Source organism: Microcebus murinus, chromosome 2 (assembly GCF_040939455.1).
Source record: "Microcebus murinus isolate Inina chromosome 2, M.murinus_Inina_mat1.0, whole genome shotgun sequence".
Classification (NCBI taxonomy): Eukaryota; Metazoa; Chordata; class Mammalia; order Primates; family Cheirogaleidae; genus Microcebus; species Microcebus murinus.
Genome location: NC_134105.1, coordinates 58,777,467 through 58,794,042, shown reverse-complemented (window position 1 = coordinate 58,794,042; position 16,576 = coordinate 58,777,467). Strand labels below are relative to the sequence as shown.

Here is a 16,576-nt window from a genome sequence, read left to right as displayed (position 1 = left end):
CCAGCCTGAGCAAGAGCGAGACCCCGTCTCTACTATAAACAGAAAGAAATTAATTGGCCAACTGATATATATATATAAAAAAAAATTAGCCGGGCATGGTGGCACATGCCTGTAGTCCCAGCTACTCGGGAGGCTGAGGCAGAAGGATCGCTTGAGCCCAGGAGTTTGAGGTTGCTGTGAGCTAGGCTGACGCCACGGCACTCACTCTAGCCTGGACAACAAAAGTGAGACTCTGTCTCAAAAAAAAAAAAAAAAAAAAAAAAAGCATCTAGTATCATTGTTCTCTCCCCAGGTATTCTGGATTTTTTATGAGTTACACGACATTTTTGACATCTTCTCCTTTCTAAAATTCTCATCTTTTATCTCTGTGACTATCCCACTATCCCTTGTTTCATTGTTCTTCATCCTATATCAGCTCTTACTTGCACTGCTATTTCTAATTAGACTCTACATGAAGTAAAGTCAATTAACCCCATAGCCATAGCTATAACCTCTTTGAAGTATACATCTAGCCCTTTACAACTTCTAAAGATTCCAAAGGCAGTACTAATCTTGCAACAACTTTTCAGCACGTATTATTTAGTAGGGTCTAGGCTTCCTGCAATGAGACTAATGTGAGCAAAATAGTCCTGGTCCTTGCTCTTGCCAAGGCTACAGTCTAATTGAGGTGGCAGAATAAAAAGGGAAATTGCAATAAAGGAAATTAAGTGCAAAGATAAGGAAGGAAACAAATGCTAGGAGCACAAAAAGGAAGCACCTAACTTGGTGTAAGAGGTGAAGTAGATCAGAGAAAGCTTCTAAAGGTAAGTAACATTGGGGCAATTTCAAGTGCTCTATACCATATTCTTCACAATTTTCTACAAAGTAAAGATAATTATTTCTCTGGCACTTCAAGCACTAGGGTTGAAATCAATTTAAATATCTTAATGTACATTTTAATATGTGCATCACTATTCACCTAGTCAATTAGGCTGAAATCTTGGTATCTTTCAATCCTTTCTGCTTCTCACCTTCACTTCAGATCAGTTACCAGATCCAGTCAATTTCACCTCAGCCACAGATCTATAATCTTAGATTCCTTTGCTTTCCCATTGCTACTGTCTCAGATAAAACCCTCATTATGTCTGACCTAGTATTTTAACTTCTTCCTAACTTACAGCAAATGCTCCTATACTAAGTCACTCTCCATAATATTGCCAGAGTTTTTGTGATTGTTCACGTGAAAATTTATCTTATTGTGACCTGAATCTGTGGTCCATTCCTTTGTGTGTTAGCTAATGGTGAGATGGGGCATGATCTCTAAGTCCAACAAGCACTCTCTGTGGCATGGGTGCTTTGCGTATGGTTAAAGTTTTGTATTAGTTATCTGCTGCAAGAAGCATGCACATGTCACAGATAATGGACAAGAATTTTGAGCAAGAACAGCTCCTGTACTGTCCTGGACTTCCCAGCTGATGTCCATTTTGAAGTCTGACAGTGGGAAGACATACCTGAGAGGTGTTCCTCAGGGAAGTATGGAAGTTAAGAATGGGATTCTGTAGTGTAGTTTGTTGTTATATTTTCCAAGAATCAAAATAAGTATCGTGAAAATGTCCAAATATGAAAGCCATTTTCCTTATTATAGTTTTTAAGATAAGTCAGAAGGCCTAATCCAAAATTTTAAAAAATATTAAAAGTAGGGTAGTGTCAATTCTCAACTTTCCATCTATGAATTTTTTGTGGTGGCTTTATGCTTGCTTCTTACCTACCCAGATCTCAGGTGGCTAAGTTAAGGCAAGGTTTGATGTTGCAGAAAAGATGGGGAAAGGAAGACTGATTACTTATGTTTTGGCTGTTAAAAAGTCTGTTTTTAATACTGACCTTTGGGGTATTATTATACTTTCTTTGTCTTGCTAGCACCTCTGCATTTTTCTCCAACCCCTTTTTCTCTCACTCCTTCCCCTTTTCTTCCTCTTCCCTTTTTCTGTCTTTCTCAGGATGATTCGTGAGGTTAAACAAGATATATTATGACCATCAGGAGGAGGAATATTTGTTGAGTGGGAAGATAGAAAAGAATTATTTAAGTTTTCTTCTTTAGAGATATTCTTTGCAACTTATTTGTACAAAAGATATGAGAGTTGTAACCTTAATAAATACACATGCAATTAAGTTACTTCTGGATCCATTTAAGATAAAAGGACCAAAAACATTTATTGAATGTCTACTATGTGCCAGACATTGCTAGCTATTTTAAAACACTATGAGGTGGAAACCATCACTATAATGATGAAATGAATGTTTAGAAACAATTTGTTAACCACTGCAGTGTTAGGAAGTGGTAGAGCTGGCATTAAACCTCAATTTCTCTGTCTTCAAAGTACACATTCTTTCTACTATACTTAGGCTACAGGTTCTCTTTTATTTCACCACTACTCTTAAAACTTCCACCTTGATTCTTAGTCAGTGTATTGTTAGCCAAAACGCATAGTAACTTCCTTTATAAGAAGTGGCACTGAAAACTTTTGTGGGCAAGCCAAGCCCAGTTTTTGAGAGAAGGGCTTCAATCTGAGAAGTCCTAGTGGTTCTTTCTATGCAAAAATCCCAGCTTTGAATCTTCTTGTGTAGAAAGGTGTGTATTCTTGCTGGTTATACAATCACTTGACAAAACTATGACTTTCACAGAACTTTGTTAATCAAATGCTCAAAATAGTAATTTTTAATTTAATTTGTTTCTTTTTTACTTGCTTTTTTTGTTTCTTTGATCTAGAGTATATTCTCCTTAGTTCTCATTATGGTAGGCGTTGCATACCAAAAACCATGTGTTTCCTTATAATATTCTGGGAAATGTGGATCAAAATAGAAAATATATACAAAATCAGCTGTTTGTAGTATCCAATTATTGAGACATTTGAACAAAGGTTAGAGTAGAAGCCAGACAATTCCAGCTCCTTTGCAGCAATAAATGTTAAATATATTTGCCAAATCAGAAGAATGAATATAGATAATACATATTAAGTAGCCTGTCTATAGAAATTTTAATCTTTCCAAATAAACAAATGGCTCTCTGAAATGCCTAAACCTTTCTTGTCCTGGCAATTAGCAGAGACACTTAGTATTCAGCTAAGGATAGTAAAATAAATAAACTACTACCCAAATGGAAATCCTCTGAGCTGTACCTTTCTGAGTCATTTGTAGTCATCAAGGGAAGATTTAGTTTATCACAAATACATTTATTGTGTTTATTTTGAAGCTTTAACATTCACATTGCTAATTTCCTTCTGTCAATTAATTTTGACTAGTCCAATCCAGTTTTCTGAATTTAGGCTAAAATGACCTTAGGCCAGAGTGCAAATGGGAATATTTTTCACAGACTAGTTAATTGATATATATTATACATTTCCACTAATGGAAACCATGTAGAAGTGCCCTACAATTCTAATTTTGAAGAAGATGTTTGATATATTTTTTGCACATGAATTATACTGTTTATATAATCTCACTTTCATGAGCTCAATTGTAAATTAATTTTATCTTTTCTGAGTCACAACACCAAATTTCATTAGAGCCCATAGATGTCTTCTCTCATAAACAATATTTTGTAAAAGGAAAAAGCCATTCTAGCTGCATCATCATGAGCCACATTTTAATGCAGCATATATGGCAACAAATTGTTTTTAATAAACTGAATTCTTTTGGGGTAAAATTATTTTTTTCTCTCCAGATATTGTATCTGCCAGTTTGCAACACCGAAGAGGTCTCGTGTCTTCTATCCACCAGTTTTTTGATGATATGTAAACATGTTGGACTTTTTCTTTGCCATTCAATGCATGCACTTTCATATTTGGCTCAGTAGTAGATTCTGGCACTGAATATCCTTTGCATCAGACCAGAACCTTCAAGAATGAACGGAGTATAAGTGCATAGTCTCAAAGACGTTCTCTTCTCCCTTCCTGTCAATGTCTACACTCCTTGAACTAAAAGCTAACATTTTCAGACAGCTACCTTGACTTAGAATGATACAGATTTATATTCTTTGATGGCATCTGAGTAAACCTTTTTTCTTCCAATTCAGTTATGTTGATTTTTCTCTTTTAGCTGGAATTGGTTTTATATCCTTAGTAAGATTATTTGGCAAATGATAGTTTCTCCTTTTTAAGGTTTTAAAAAGGACAAATACCTTTTGTTCATGATTTAAAAGGTGCCAATTCACATTACTTTGCATATCTCTTTTTAAGGATTTCACTTTTTTGTATTTACCAACCTGTATTAGGCAATTTACTTGTGTTCACATTAGAAGGAAGAATTGCATGTATTTACTACAATTGGATGAGTTTTAATAGACATATACTGTAAAACCACCATCTTGATCAAAATATGAAACATTTCTGTTACCACCAAAAAATTCTTCAACCCTCTTGCAGTTCCCCCCTTTCTTAGCCCTTAGCTCCAGGAAATGTGTAATATCATTTTTAAACTAGAGGTTAGTTTTCATTTTCTAAAATTGTCTATAAATAGATTAATACAGTATGTACTCTTTTATGTGTATTTTCTTTCTTGTGGTATAAGTTGACTGCAGACAGAGAATGCTGACCATATTTGAACTCATAGTTGGGATCATTCTGATCAATTAGGAGGAGCAAAGAGTCACTGGGGAGTGAAAAGAATGGCTTAGGTATTTATGTTAAAGAAACCAAGGAACAATTTTATTAATATAAGTAGAAGCCACAGTATATTGGTGCTGTTGAAACCACAAGGAATGTTCAAAAAATAGAACACAAATACTTCTCAGAGAACAACTTCTTGGTCGGCTAAAAATCTAAATTTTCCATTAAGGCAATAATCACTGTATTTAAGAAGCTGAGCATCAATATAAAATAAAATTGTGAAATAATTAATTTGGACATAAAGAGATAACAAGTTCAGGAAATGCTGCCACAGTTTTTTCAGGTTCACATGAAACTGATTTTAGTTCCCACATATTCTTTTCAGAGGAATATTTAAATAATTTGACTGTGACAAGCCAAACTGTTTTGAGACCTCATTGAAAGTCAAATGAAAACATTAATCAAATGCAAAAATATTCCAGTCATGCACAGAAATGCTGCAGGTTAGAAAATAAAAATGTTGCCTATGAGAAGGAAAATCAATCGATTTAGAAAAAGCAAGTATTGGTTCAAATCTACATGGTCAGTAATGATTAGAAATCACTAGTATTTCAGGGGGTTCTGTTTTTCCTGAGAATCATCAGATAGTCTTGGGCTATGTCTACATTGCAAAACCAGTTTGTTTGACTAACTTTTCACCACAGTAAATTAGAAACTCAGATCAGTCAGACAACTGATTGTCTTTCCTTTTCTCACCATTTTCTGGACAGGCTTTAGTGACTAGCATGCAAATAATTACCTGTAGCACAAAATATCCAAGTAAGTGACTTGTGGGATAGCAGTCTTAATTGAGCAAAAGATGATTTCCATACTATTGAATGCCACAGAATTGTTCAATATTAAGTGATAACTATTATACCTTCTCATCTGCTATGGTTTCTATAAAATACGGCTCCGTGGCAAGGCGGTCTGATAAATGCATTACATTGCTCTTCAGTCAGAGCTGCCTCTGTTCTGTAGGATTCAGTGACTATACATCCCCATATTTTGAACAATCTTACTATACAGTATGGGTAACAGTCTTAATCTGTCCCTTACCGATTTTATTACCTTGGTAATTTGCTTAGTCTCTTTAAAGCGTTTCTGTGGTTATCTGTTTCAAAATGCCATCATAAAGAATTATGAGGATGTAATTAGATAATGCCAGTGAAGCAATGAGTTCAATGCCGGGCATAAAGAAACATTAATATATGTTAGCCTTATATTCCTTGAATTTTTATTAATTCATTCATGCCTTTGACAAATATTAATTGAATTTTTATTAGCGCCCAGTCACTGTGCTAAGCATTGGGAATAAAATAGTGAAAAATCCACAGCCGCTGTCCTGATTAAGCTTAGTGTGCAGTAGGGAATACACTCAAGCATATAAGTAATTTTAATAGAGTGAGTAGTGAGACATGCCATCCTGAAATAAGCAAGGGCATGGTGTGCTGTGGGAACATGAAGGAGGGCTTCCTGGAGGAAGCATTAGGGATAAATAGGAGTCAGCCAGGAGAAAGCATTTTGGAGGAGGGGCACAGAGGAGAAGAGCATAAGTGGATAAGTCAGAGCGGATGTTTCTGTCAGAGGAAACAGCATGTGTTAAGGCATATACTAAATGTGCCCCATCAGACAGAGGGTATAGATGCAGTTCAATTGACAAAGCCAAAAACCCAAAACAACAGCAGCAACAGCAAAACTCTTGTTTTCTCTCTACTGCTTGTAGTGCTGAAGAACAAGCTTGGCAAATAACAGCTCTTTAGCCTCAGTTGTATTTGAGAAGCACAAAAGAAGAAACTTTGTTCAAGCCAGGGCAGGTTAATAAAAGCTCAGTGGTAAATGTCTGCCTGTGAGGCCACCCATATCTGAAGAGGAGACTCAGAATATCTTTCCTATCCTTTGTATAGAATGAAAAAAAAAATTAAAGAAAGAGGAAGAATTAGAAGGAAGCTTGTAATCAATCCTTTCCTTTACAAACCCCAGCAATTCAGGACACCTGCCAGAGGCTAAATCTTTCAGAGGCCAAGGACAGGAAAAAGCCTATTAAAATGTGCTCCATTCCCAAAGAAAGGGGTCACTCAAGATCCTCCGACCCTTAACTCTGAATAGATTTAATGAAAGCCAACTACTATTTTAAGAATTTAGAAGGGAGATTTCCCTCCCAAAAGAGAAAAGAAGGCAGACATCATCAATGCCCTAATGCTATTTCATCTACAGCACCTGGCATGCTTTTCACTAACTTTCTGGAGGGTGTTAAAACCATTAAATGAGAGTTTAGTGACTGAGAATACAGTTCTTCACATATAAGGCTTGAAACATAATTGATACAAAGACCATCCCTCCAGGATTAAAGAGTTCTAATCATTCTGTTCTATGCTGGCCAAGGTGATAGTACACCTTTCAGAAAAGGAGTATGTTTTTGTCCACATTATGTAGTAACCACAAAATCTTTCACCTCCAGTCAGAGGAAGATAAACCAGACTACTCTACAAATAGTACTGACCCAGCAGCTAGATACAAAACAAATCTTAGTCCAAGAGTTTTTGGCAAGTCTGCTTTGTGCAATTAATATAAATAGTGTACAAATTTCTCTTGTAGAATATTCCTTCAAAGTCCTCCATTCACTCTTGTCCTGACACCCCTATTAATCACAAGGGTATCTCTGTGAATAGGCAGATATAGACATCTTCCCTCTCCATTTTGCAAATGAAGAATCTGAGGCAAAAAAGACGTTGAGTGACATAGCAACAGGGACACAGTAAAAGCAGGAATAGAGATGAGAAAAATGATTGTCTCTTGGGAATCAAGAAGATGTGATGGAATGAATTCTTCCTCCATCCTGACTATTGAGGAAAAGGCAGGGGGCAACCTTCTCAATGTTAAGTTTGAAAACAGCATCCCCTGCTCTTTATAGTGAGAAGGACAATTGCTGAGTTGAATCTCTGAGTGAGCCAGTTGGGTGTAGGGAAGGAAAGCAGCCTAACTACATAGATGCTCCATACATCCTCTGCAAGAATAGGTAGCCTCTCCTAGCCTCTCAAAAATAGGTAGCTTTTCCTACTTGGATTTTTTGACCTTTGGGAATGTGCCTTTGATGATACTTTCCCTTCTCTACCACTATGTTCGCCAACAAATGATGGTTGAATGACTAAATAACTGGTGTTTAAATTGAATGTTTAAGTTTTGTGAAGGATTCCTAGGAATATGAATCACTGAGAAGGATTTTGGATAATCAAAAAATCTTGTCAAACCTCAGCTATAGTTTGGCTCACATTCTATTCCAGATATTTATCTACCTAATAAGAGAGTCAGTCTGAATCCCTGCTACAAATTGGAACCATGAAGGTATGGAAGGTCCCAATGAAGGTAGTAATATATGATTATATGATTTTGATCCATTTGCCCTTCTTTATAGAAACAGGTCTACAGTCAAATAATCCAGTTATTTCTCAGGTCTTTGTGACAAGAAAAAATTATCCACCCAAGACATTATAAACATAGCTTGTGGTATAACAATCCACAGATTGTTAGAGATAGGCCCTTAGAAACATTTAATTCAGTAAAGAAACTCAGGCATCCAAGAATATTAGGTAGTGAAAATATTCTTTCAAAATAATAAAGAACAAAAATAATCATAATAGCTGATGTATTTTCTCATTTAAATTCAATAAGGCAGGTATAATTATTACCATCTTAGAATTTAGGAAACTGATACGTTAAAGAAATTGCCCAAGGACACAGATAAGATGTGGCAAGTGGGATTTGAGCTTGCATGATCTGGCTCCAGAGGCTGTGGCCTTCCAATGGGGTGGTAGCCCATTCCAACACAGATCCCGGGAGATGTCCATGCTGTGATCCCAGCCAGAGAAGACTAACATTATTTGGAAAGTCACTTCCTTCCAAGGCTGATAGGAGAATATTAAAATAGAAAATATTGAACAAGGCAAGAAAGTTTATAATTATCTGTATCTCTTTTTCTAGGCCAAATTCAAGGTATACTTAACTATTGGAAATTCAATCAATTGGAAAGAAATATCCACCTATTAAGACTGTTTCTCATTTATAGCTAGAAATTCTGGCCCTAGGTCCCTAGTCTGGTTGCACTCAATCGAACCTCAGAATCTTAAGAATACAACAACACAAACGACTCTCAGCAAGCAAGGGTTGAAAATGATGAAGTGAGAAATGAACCGATTGCCACACGGCAGAATTAATGTCATTATTGAAAGGTTAACTGCTTAAGAAATCGACAAGGTGCCCACAGGACATTCATGGTGCCTTCCAAGAAATGAGAGCAGAGAAGAAACAAGGCTGAACAGAGAAAAGCCTTTGTTGACATTTCCAAAAGCCTACTTTATACAGGCCATATCCCCAAAGAATAAGAAATGGCAATGTAAGGAGCCGGTAACACCTGAAAATTGCAGGCCAGGAAGTTCACCACCAGTCACAGGAAAGCATTTGAAAGGTTTTAGAGGAACAAGGGGGCAGGGGCTGTGTGTCACTTGTACTCCTCCATGCTCAGTCCCTGGGTGAGGAAGGTAACATTGTTACCAGGAAGGCACTCCTGCCACCCTGGCTTTGGGGATTCAGTGTGTGACTGCTGTGTTCAGGAAACAGGCAGCAGAGTGAACCACTTCACCACAAAATGCACTGGAATAGGAAATCCTGAATGCAGTGGCAATATTTTTTATATTGAATAAAAAGTAAATTTTGGTATCATACAATTTCTGGTTTGGGCCAAATTGTACCTGTGCTGTCTTACACACACAAATACATGTATTTGCACACACACATAATCTTGTGTAGCATTTAGAGTGGCATATTGTTGCTTTCAACCCATCTGTAAGATGTGTGGTTGAGAGATTTGTCTGACTGGAACAACTGAAGCAAAGATTCTGATGGAAGTTACTGTGAGAGAAGGTTTGACCAGGTTCATGCAAGCAGTATGACAGTGTCGGCAAAAGGAATGAGTTTTTCTCTGACTTAACCCTTTGCACTCGCTTGCTTTTTTCCCAATTCTTTTATTCTACTCGGGATTTAATTGTTTAAATACCCCAGACTTTACAAAACGCGGCAGTAGAATAAAAAACTGGAGTTTCTTTTCGTACAAACTTATTTATTTGGATTTTTTTATATTTCAAATTATTGATACATTCAAAGAGTAATTTTAACCTCTATAATTTTTTCTGTGTCGAGTCACACTCAACATCCAAGTGCAAAGGGTTAAATATACCTGTTTTGAAGAGAGTATGTGTCTAAGGGAACTTACTTAATGGGGTGTTCAGTAAGAGCACTATTTTTAGAATTGGTAAATGCAGCCAAAATTAAATGAGACGTTCTAATGAAGGCAGCTGAGAGAGGAAGAACATATTAACTGGCCCTGGGAGGAAACTTCAGCTATTTCCGTAGGAGTACAAAGAGAGGACAACCCAGGAGTAAAGGATACTCTAGTGCTGGAGTAGGAGGGGGGCCTTCAACCCAAACGAAATGTGATGAGAATGTTTGGAACGTAGCTGGCCCTCTGGAAACTGAGAATTAGGTGAAGAGGCAGGGGCAAATCTACCCTCAGAGAAAACCAGAACAAGCTGGATGGAGAATTTCCGTTTAAGTAACGGGTAGGACCTTGAGAGTCAGAGAGAACTCGCTGTTTCTTCTGGAGGTTGAGGGAGCTGAAGACAGATTGACTTCCAACGGAAACCGAGCATGTCAGAAAGAGAGATGGAAATTAGGACTGAACATCTACACCCAAGTGAAGCTCATAAATAGGATTACAGTACTTCGTGGAACTAAATGTTTAAGGAGCTCTTTCTGTTGGATGTGGTACAACAGGGTTCTCTGAATACAGTGATGATAGTCTTTCTCTTTTAATTTCACTCTTTAAAGAAAAGTGTGTGTGTGTGTGTGTGTGTGTGTGTGTGCGTGCGCGCGCGCGTTTGTGTTTTCAGATGACTGGTACCTGGGGAACCCGCACCCCAGGGCAACAGAGCAGGGGCAGGCCCGGGTCTCCTCCCATATCGGGCCCAGAAGAAGGGGTGGAAGCTGGCTTTACCTCCAGCTTCCCCAGGCTGGGTTCCAGCAGCGCCTCGGCCCCTGCAGACCCTGGGCGCTCGCCTTCCCGCCTCCCTTAGCAACCGGGAGGCTGTGGACACCGCGGGCGGGTGGGGCCGGGAGGCTGCGGGGAGCCCAGGCGCCAGGTGGCGGCGGCGGCCCAGCCCAGGTGTGGGGGGCGCACGGGCGACCGCAGCAGGAAGCCACCCTGCCAGCGAGAGTGTTGCACTTATGTCCCATACACCCAACTATATTGTAGTGAGCCCTCTGAGGGGAAGAACCAATGCTCTTTTCAGCTATGTACAGTGCTACTTCTGCATTAATCTGAAAACAATGTTTTATTGCTGTTACCAGACTAAAGATTGGTAGAAAGTAGTCCACAAATAATATTAATAGGTGCAATAGTTTGAGACTCTGTCATATTGATGGCACTTACGAAACTGTAAAATTTGAAGACTTTTTGGTACAACTTAAGCATTTAAGTTTAGATTAGAAGCAACAAAAACTGTATATATATATAAACATATCTGCTGTATAGTAAATATGCTGTTTTCACTTTTAATCAACATTTATATTTTTGGTCCTACTGTATAATAGTGGTAACAGCTTTGACTTATAAGGCAACAGAATATACATTTAATAGCCCACAAATAAAGAATTACAACTAGAGAAAACTTGAATGACCACTCATTTGCTTTAGTACAACTTGCAAAGATGGTTGAGATGGCAAAGTAATACTCCTAAAACTCAAAATCATGTTTGCATTATGCTAATTTATCATCTAAATCTGTTTCTGAAGCTCAAAGAAAAAATGTTTATTAACATTTTTTAAAAAGAGAGATAAAGGAAAGAACTAATAGCCATTAATAATGGGGAAGAAATTATTTATTTTAAAACTAGTAAATAATTATAAATAGATTGAGTCATATATATATGTTTACTTTCAATATCTAAGATTCTTCCACTCCCGTGTCTTGGTGATTTTATCTCTCCTTTCATATCTGTCTTTTCCTTTCATTTCCACTGCCACTAGTGAATTCTGCTTTTCATTCCTTCTTGTCTAGATTACTACAATTGCTACTTTCTTGACTTCCCCTCAAGATGATCTTTAAAAGATGCTAGATTAATCATTCTATAATGCAGCTCCAAATTTGTGCTTTCCAGCTCAAACATTCTCAGTGCCTCTTTCTTGCTTACAAAACAAAGTCTGAACTACCTTAGTTTAGCATTCACTAAACTTTGTGCTTTTGTTCCATTGTTCTATATTTTGTTCCTTGTTTGTTGTCCTTTTCCTATACTACACACACTACACACATTTATACACTTAGTACACTAAAATTAAACTGTTCATTCTTCCTATATATACCTTTAATTTTCTAATCTCATTTCTATTTTTTTAATGTCTTCCCTAAGCCTAGGATGCTCTTCCAAATTGTCTCTATCCTTCAGGATCAATATTATATGTCACCTCTTATGTTCAGTTGCTCTAAATTCCTCAGAAATAATTAATAGTCTTCTTTTTGAAATTTTATAGACATTTTTCACTGTCTCCTTTCTAGAACTTATTATTTTATACTCTAAAATATATTTAGGTAAGTATGTTTCTCCTTTACTAGAATGTGAAATTTCCTTTGAAGTAGAGTCTCTGGCAGTTTCACTTTGTAAGTTCTATTGTGCCAAGTATGAAGGCTTTAAACATGGTGGATGTCCAAATAATTGTTGGACAAATGACTGAATAGAGTAATTAATTAATATTTTGTAGCTTCAGAACTGTAGAGTTTGTATAAAGGACTATATACAGGACCTGTATCAACTTTATTGATGAAATGAAAGCTACTGATGTGGAATAATCTGACTTGCTTCACAAACTAGATCAGTGGTTGTCCAGCTAATCTCTCCAGCATCTTTTGGATTCCACAGAGGTGGCCCAGGGGTTTCTCCCCTTAGCAGTGGGAAATGGGATATGAACAGAGTTTTCTACTCCACACTCTGCCTTCAATCAAAACTGCCCCATTTTGTATATTGACCTTTCCTGTAAGACTTAGAGAAAGGTTCAACCACTGGAACACTCTGATTCTTTATTTGTTTCAAGTCTCTATTTCACAAGAAAGCCTCTTCACATAAAACTAGGTAAACATGCTATTGTGGCTTGGCTGAATTTGCCAATGCAAAAATGCCGAAATGGTGGCACAGAGTAGTGCTACAGATAATTTTGTGTCAGGTCCTCCTTCAACACCTAACTTTGTATGAGATTATCATTTTTTAATAGTCATTGAGCTCAATGCTTATGATCTGACCTTACTGACCTAGGAACAAGTTAGCTGGTGCATCTTAACAGACATCACTATCTTTCTGGACATTCTTCATAGATTTCAAAGCTCACTGAGAAGCAGTTCTACAGCTTTCTATTCTTTTAAAAGATAATGAATGACAAAACTCTATCACGTAGGCTTATGGTAGCCTTTCCTCTCACCCACAGAGTACCCTGATCTGCAATGAATCTAAAATATATCTTAGAAATCTTTCTTAGACTCCTAGTCAGTTATACAATTCTAAGTTCATTATTTATGGAATAAAAATACCTGTTCAAGTCACGGTGTATAATTGGCTGTGTCAGGTTGTGAAGGTACTCCATGCCTTTGGCAACGTCTACTGCAATAATTAATTTAGACTGCAAATCAAGAATCCTAGAATTTAAAAATAGATTTAATGAAGATGAAATGGTCAAAGCAATACCATATCTTTCTGAAAGAAATCAAATGGCATGTGAGATTTGTTAGTCTGTGTAATTTCAGCCCTTTTTCCCTTTCTTGAAGGTTAAGCTAAAAATTCAACAAATCTGGAAAAATACCTTTTATATATCAGAAAATGCTTAATTATACATCTACGCAAATATATAGCACCTCTTGTTTAAAATACACTTGATTTTATAATTTATTTATAATATTATACTTAATTTCTTCTTAATAATATAAAAATGGACTCTATTTTTAATCAGTGAGTGAGACCACATTCTAATTATTGTATGCGTAGACCTAGGAAGTGAATTCAAATTAGACTTGGGCAAGATCATTCTTTATTAAAACTTTCTTTTGTAAATACTGTAACCCCTGGGAATTATTTTATTCTGAGCTTAAGTATATCTGCTTTATCGGTGTGTCAAATTTAGCCTAATTATTTTAAGCTTCAGTTGCCAATTTAAATTCCTTGAATTTGTTACCTTCAACTGAATTTCTATTAAGAAAGCACAGGGTACTTCTATTCAGTGAAACACAATTATTAGGCATAAATTATTAGCCATATTTAAAATGCTACACTTGCTAGCACACATTTCAGAAGGTAAAGACTCATTCAATCAGAAAGCCTCTGAAGTATTGCATGAGTAATTCCACCAACGTGTCCAGGGATAAATCAGAACAAGAGACCCATACCTTTTCTGTTCATGAAGGAGGGAAAAGAGCGAACCCCCTGATATGTACTGAGTGACAATGGCAAACTGGCTGGGATCATTCAAGCAGGCCCCCACAAACTGAATTACACAGGGATGATTGAGCTGGCAGAGAATGGACACCTCTCGGCAAAACATATCCACATCTGACTTGGAGCAGTAGGTGTTGGCTCGATAACTAGAAATGGCGGCAACAGGAAATCCTCAGTCAACAGGTGGATCCAGACAGGGGGCTTGCCATGCATATGCTTCTCAGAGGTCACCAGTCCGCCAGGATGCTAAATATTTTCATTTGCATGCTTACCGTTTTATAGCCACTATTTTATTCCTGCATCGTCCTTTATATACTTTCCCAAAAGAACCTGAAATTGTTTAAGAGAAATAATTAAACACTTATTATCTTGGGCTCCTCAAACAAAAGCAGACCTGCATTTTCTTAGGTTACCTGAGCCAATAATCTCATGGAACTCAATTTCTGAGAGCTGAAGATGGAAATGTGAAGGCAATCCGGCCCTTAGGAGGAGAACATCTGCCTTCTCTGCAAACAGGAATTGTTATTTTATATTTTAAATAAAAAGCACATATGTGGATGTGTACACACACATGCACATATATACTTAACCAAAAACATCAGTTCCTAAATTTTCTAACTACAATGGACGACTTGAAGATACTAAAACCTTATCACAAATGATCCATGTCCCCCTGCATTAAACGCAGGCTAGTTCTCTGTCTTAGTTACTTGCTCTTTGTTGTCAGGGCTAAGGGTTTAGCCACCCACCAGCTTGCCTGCATGATGTGGCAACCCTGGAGTGCATGCAGACATATCACGTCATGATAAAGGTTCTGGTCAATCCCTTCAATCTGTCCCAATAGGCTTACCTCAAAGGGATGTCAATTAAATGTCAGGAAATAAGCATATGAATAATTCAGAGGAAACATCTAAACCTCAAAAGTAACCTTAAAGGACTTCAAATTCCAAACAGTTAAATATAAATTTACAATTGAATATGTTTTTACTTTCCTGGTTCAATCATATTAATTTCTGTGTGCAGCCTACATTTAAAAAGTTTCCAAAGTATAACTTATTCAGGATATTTTGAAAAAAATAATTGTTTTTCAAATATTTATTCTAAGGCAAACCTATTCCCAATTCTTCTTAAGGAAATATTAATATTTGTAATTCATTATAATTAAAAAATAAAAATATCTAAACAGCACTATGAGAGTTTGATCTTTAATACTCATGAAAGTTTCACTGTTATTATATCTTTATGTACTGAAAGCAAAAAGGGTAAGGCTAAATTATGGAAAGAATGGTCTGTTGGCAATATTGTTTATGCTCTTAAAACAGTCATTTGTAATATGTAAAACAAAATAGAAAGTTGTCATATTTGAAGCAATAGTTAACCTAAATAATAAAATGTAACAATTATCTCACATTAATAAGTACCTTTTGTCATGCTTTTAATCTTTCCCAAAGGAGATGGAACAGACACGTAAGAGCCATCTAGAAATTAAATTATATAATAGAGATGAAAATAGTAATCATTTTTTTTCTACATAAAAGTTCAACATTATAAAAAGAATCAGGTGATGAAACCAAGTAAGACATAGCTTAAGGCCCAAATCTTTCTCTGGATACTGAAGCTGTACTCCAAGTATTTATTTAGAAAGTACATAAAAAGATTTAACACAAAATCCAAGTTGTAGCAGACTTCAGCAGATTTAATTTGTGTCTGGGTATGAGTATTCAGTAATAGATTACTGAAGTGGAAAACGACTGTGCTCAGCTTACCCAGGCCTTCCTAGTCATGAACAAGCCTCATAAACGTCCAGATCAGGGAATGTTAAACTTGGAGGAACTGCAGATTGGTGAGTTAGAAAATAGCATAAATGGAAGCTTCTTTATGTTCAGCCTTACCCAGACATAAGTTTTCTTAAAATAAAGCTAATATGGCATAGGATATGTCCTCTCTCCTAGCCCCAGAACACAGGTTTACCTTTAGGGACAATATTGCACAACAACGAAAACTGAATAAGAAAAGGGGTACCTCCTCCAGGCTGAGAATATTCATTACAGAGTAGTTCATCCTGTGGTCTCTTATAATGCTTCAGGAGTGTGACAATGGCATCATGCCCTTTATGAAAAGACAAAAAGAACAAAGGATCTTAATTTTTGTTTGATTTATTCAACCTACATTCAAAACAACAACAAAAAAACATCAGTGGTAGCTTACAACATAGGACATATCTTAAGACATAACATATTGCAATAGGAATTTAGGACTTTCATTCATTCATTGGTTCAAAATAAGTTATTAAGACTCTACTATATGTGAGGCATACTATGTTAGGCACTATGGTGGGTACTGGGCATACAATGGACAAGGGGACTATATGGTCTTACCCTTAACGATCTTACAATGTAGTAGAACAAATGATTATAAGAATGATG

The 16,576-nt window shown here is 36.7% G+C and overlaps 1 protein-coding gene across 1 annotated transcript in view; it reads right to left on the bottom strand.

Annotated features, from left to right (window-relative positions):
• Positions 1-16,576, bottom strand: part of TNNI3K (TNNI3 interacting kinase) — a 276,625-nt gene that overhangs the window by 135,908 nt on the left and 124,141 nt on the right. The window contains exons 12-17 of the mRNA XM_012760372.2: positions 16,173-16,259; positions 15,572-15,628; positions 14,564-14,656; positions 14,423-14,480; positions 14,102-14,296; positions 13,253-13,357 (exon numbers count right to left, since the gene is read on the bottom strand). Of these exons, the coding sequence (XP_012615826.2) occupies positions 13,253-13,357; positions 14,102-14,296; positions 14,423-14,480; positions 14,564-14,656; positions 15,572-15,628; positions 16,173-16,259 (595 nt within the window). The remainder of the gene's footprint in view (positions 1-13,252; positions 13,358-14,101; positions 14,297-14,422; positions 14,481-14,563; positions 14,657-15,571; positions 15,629-16,172; positions 16,260-16,576) is intronic.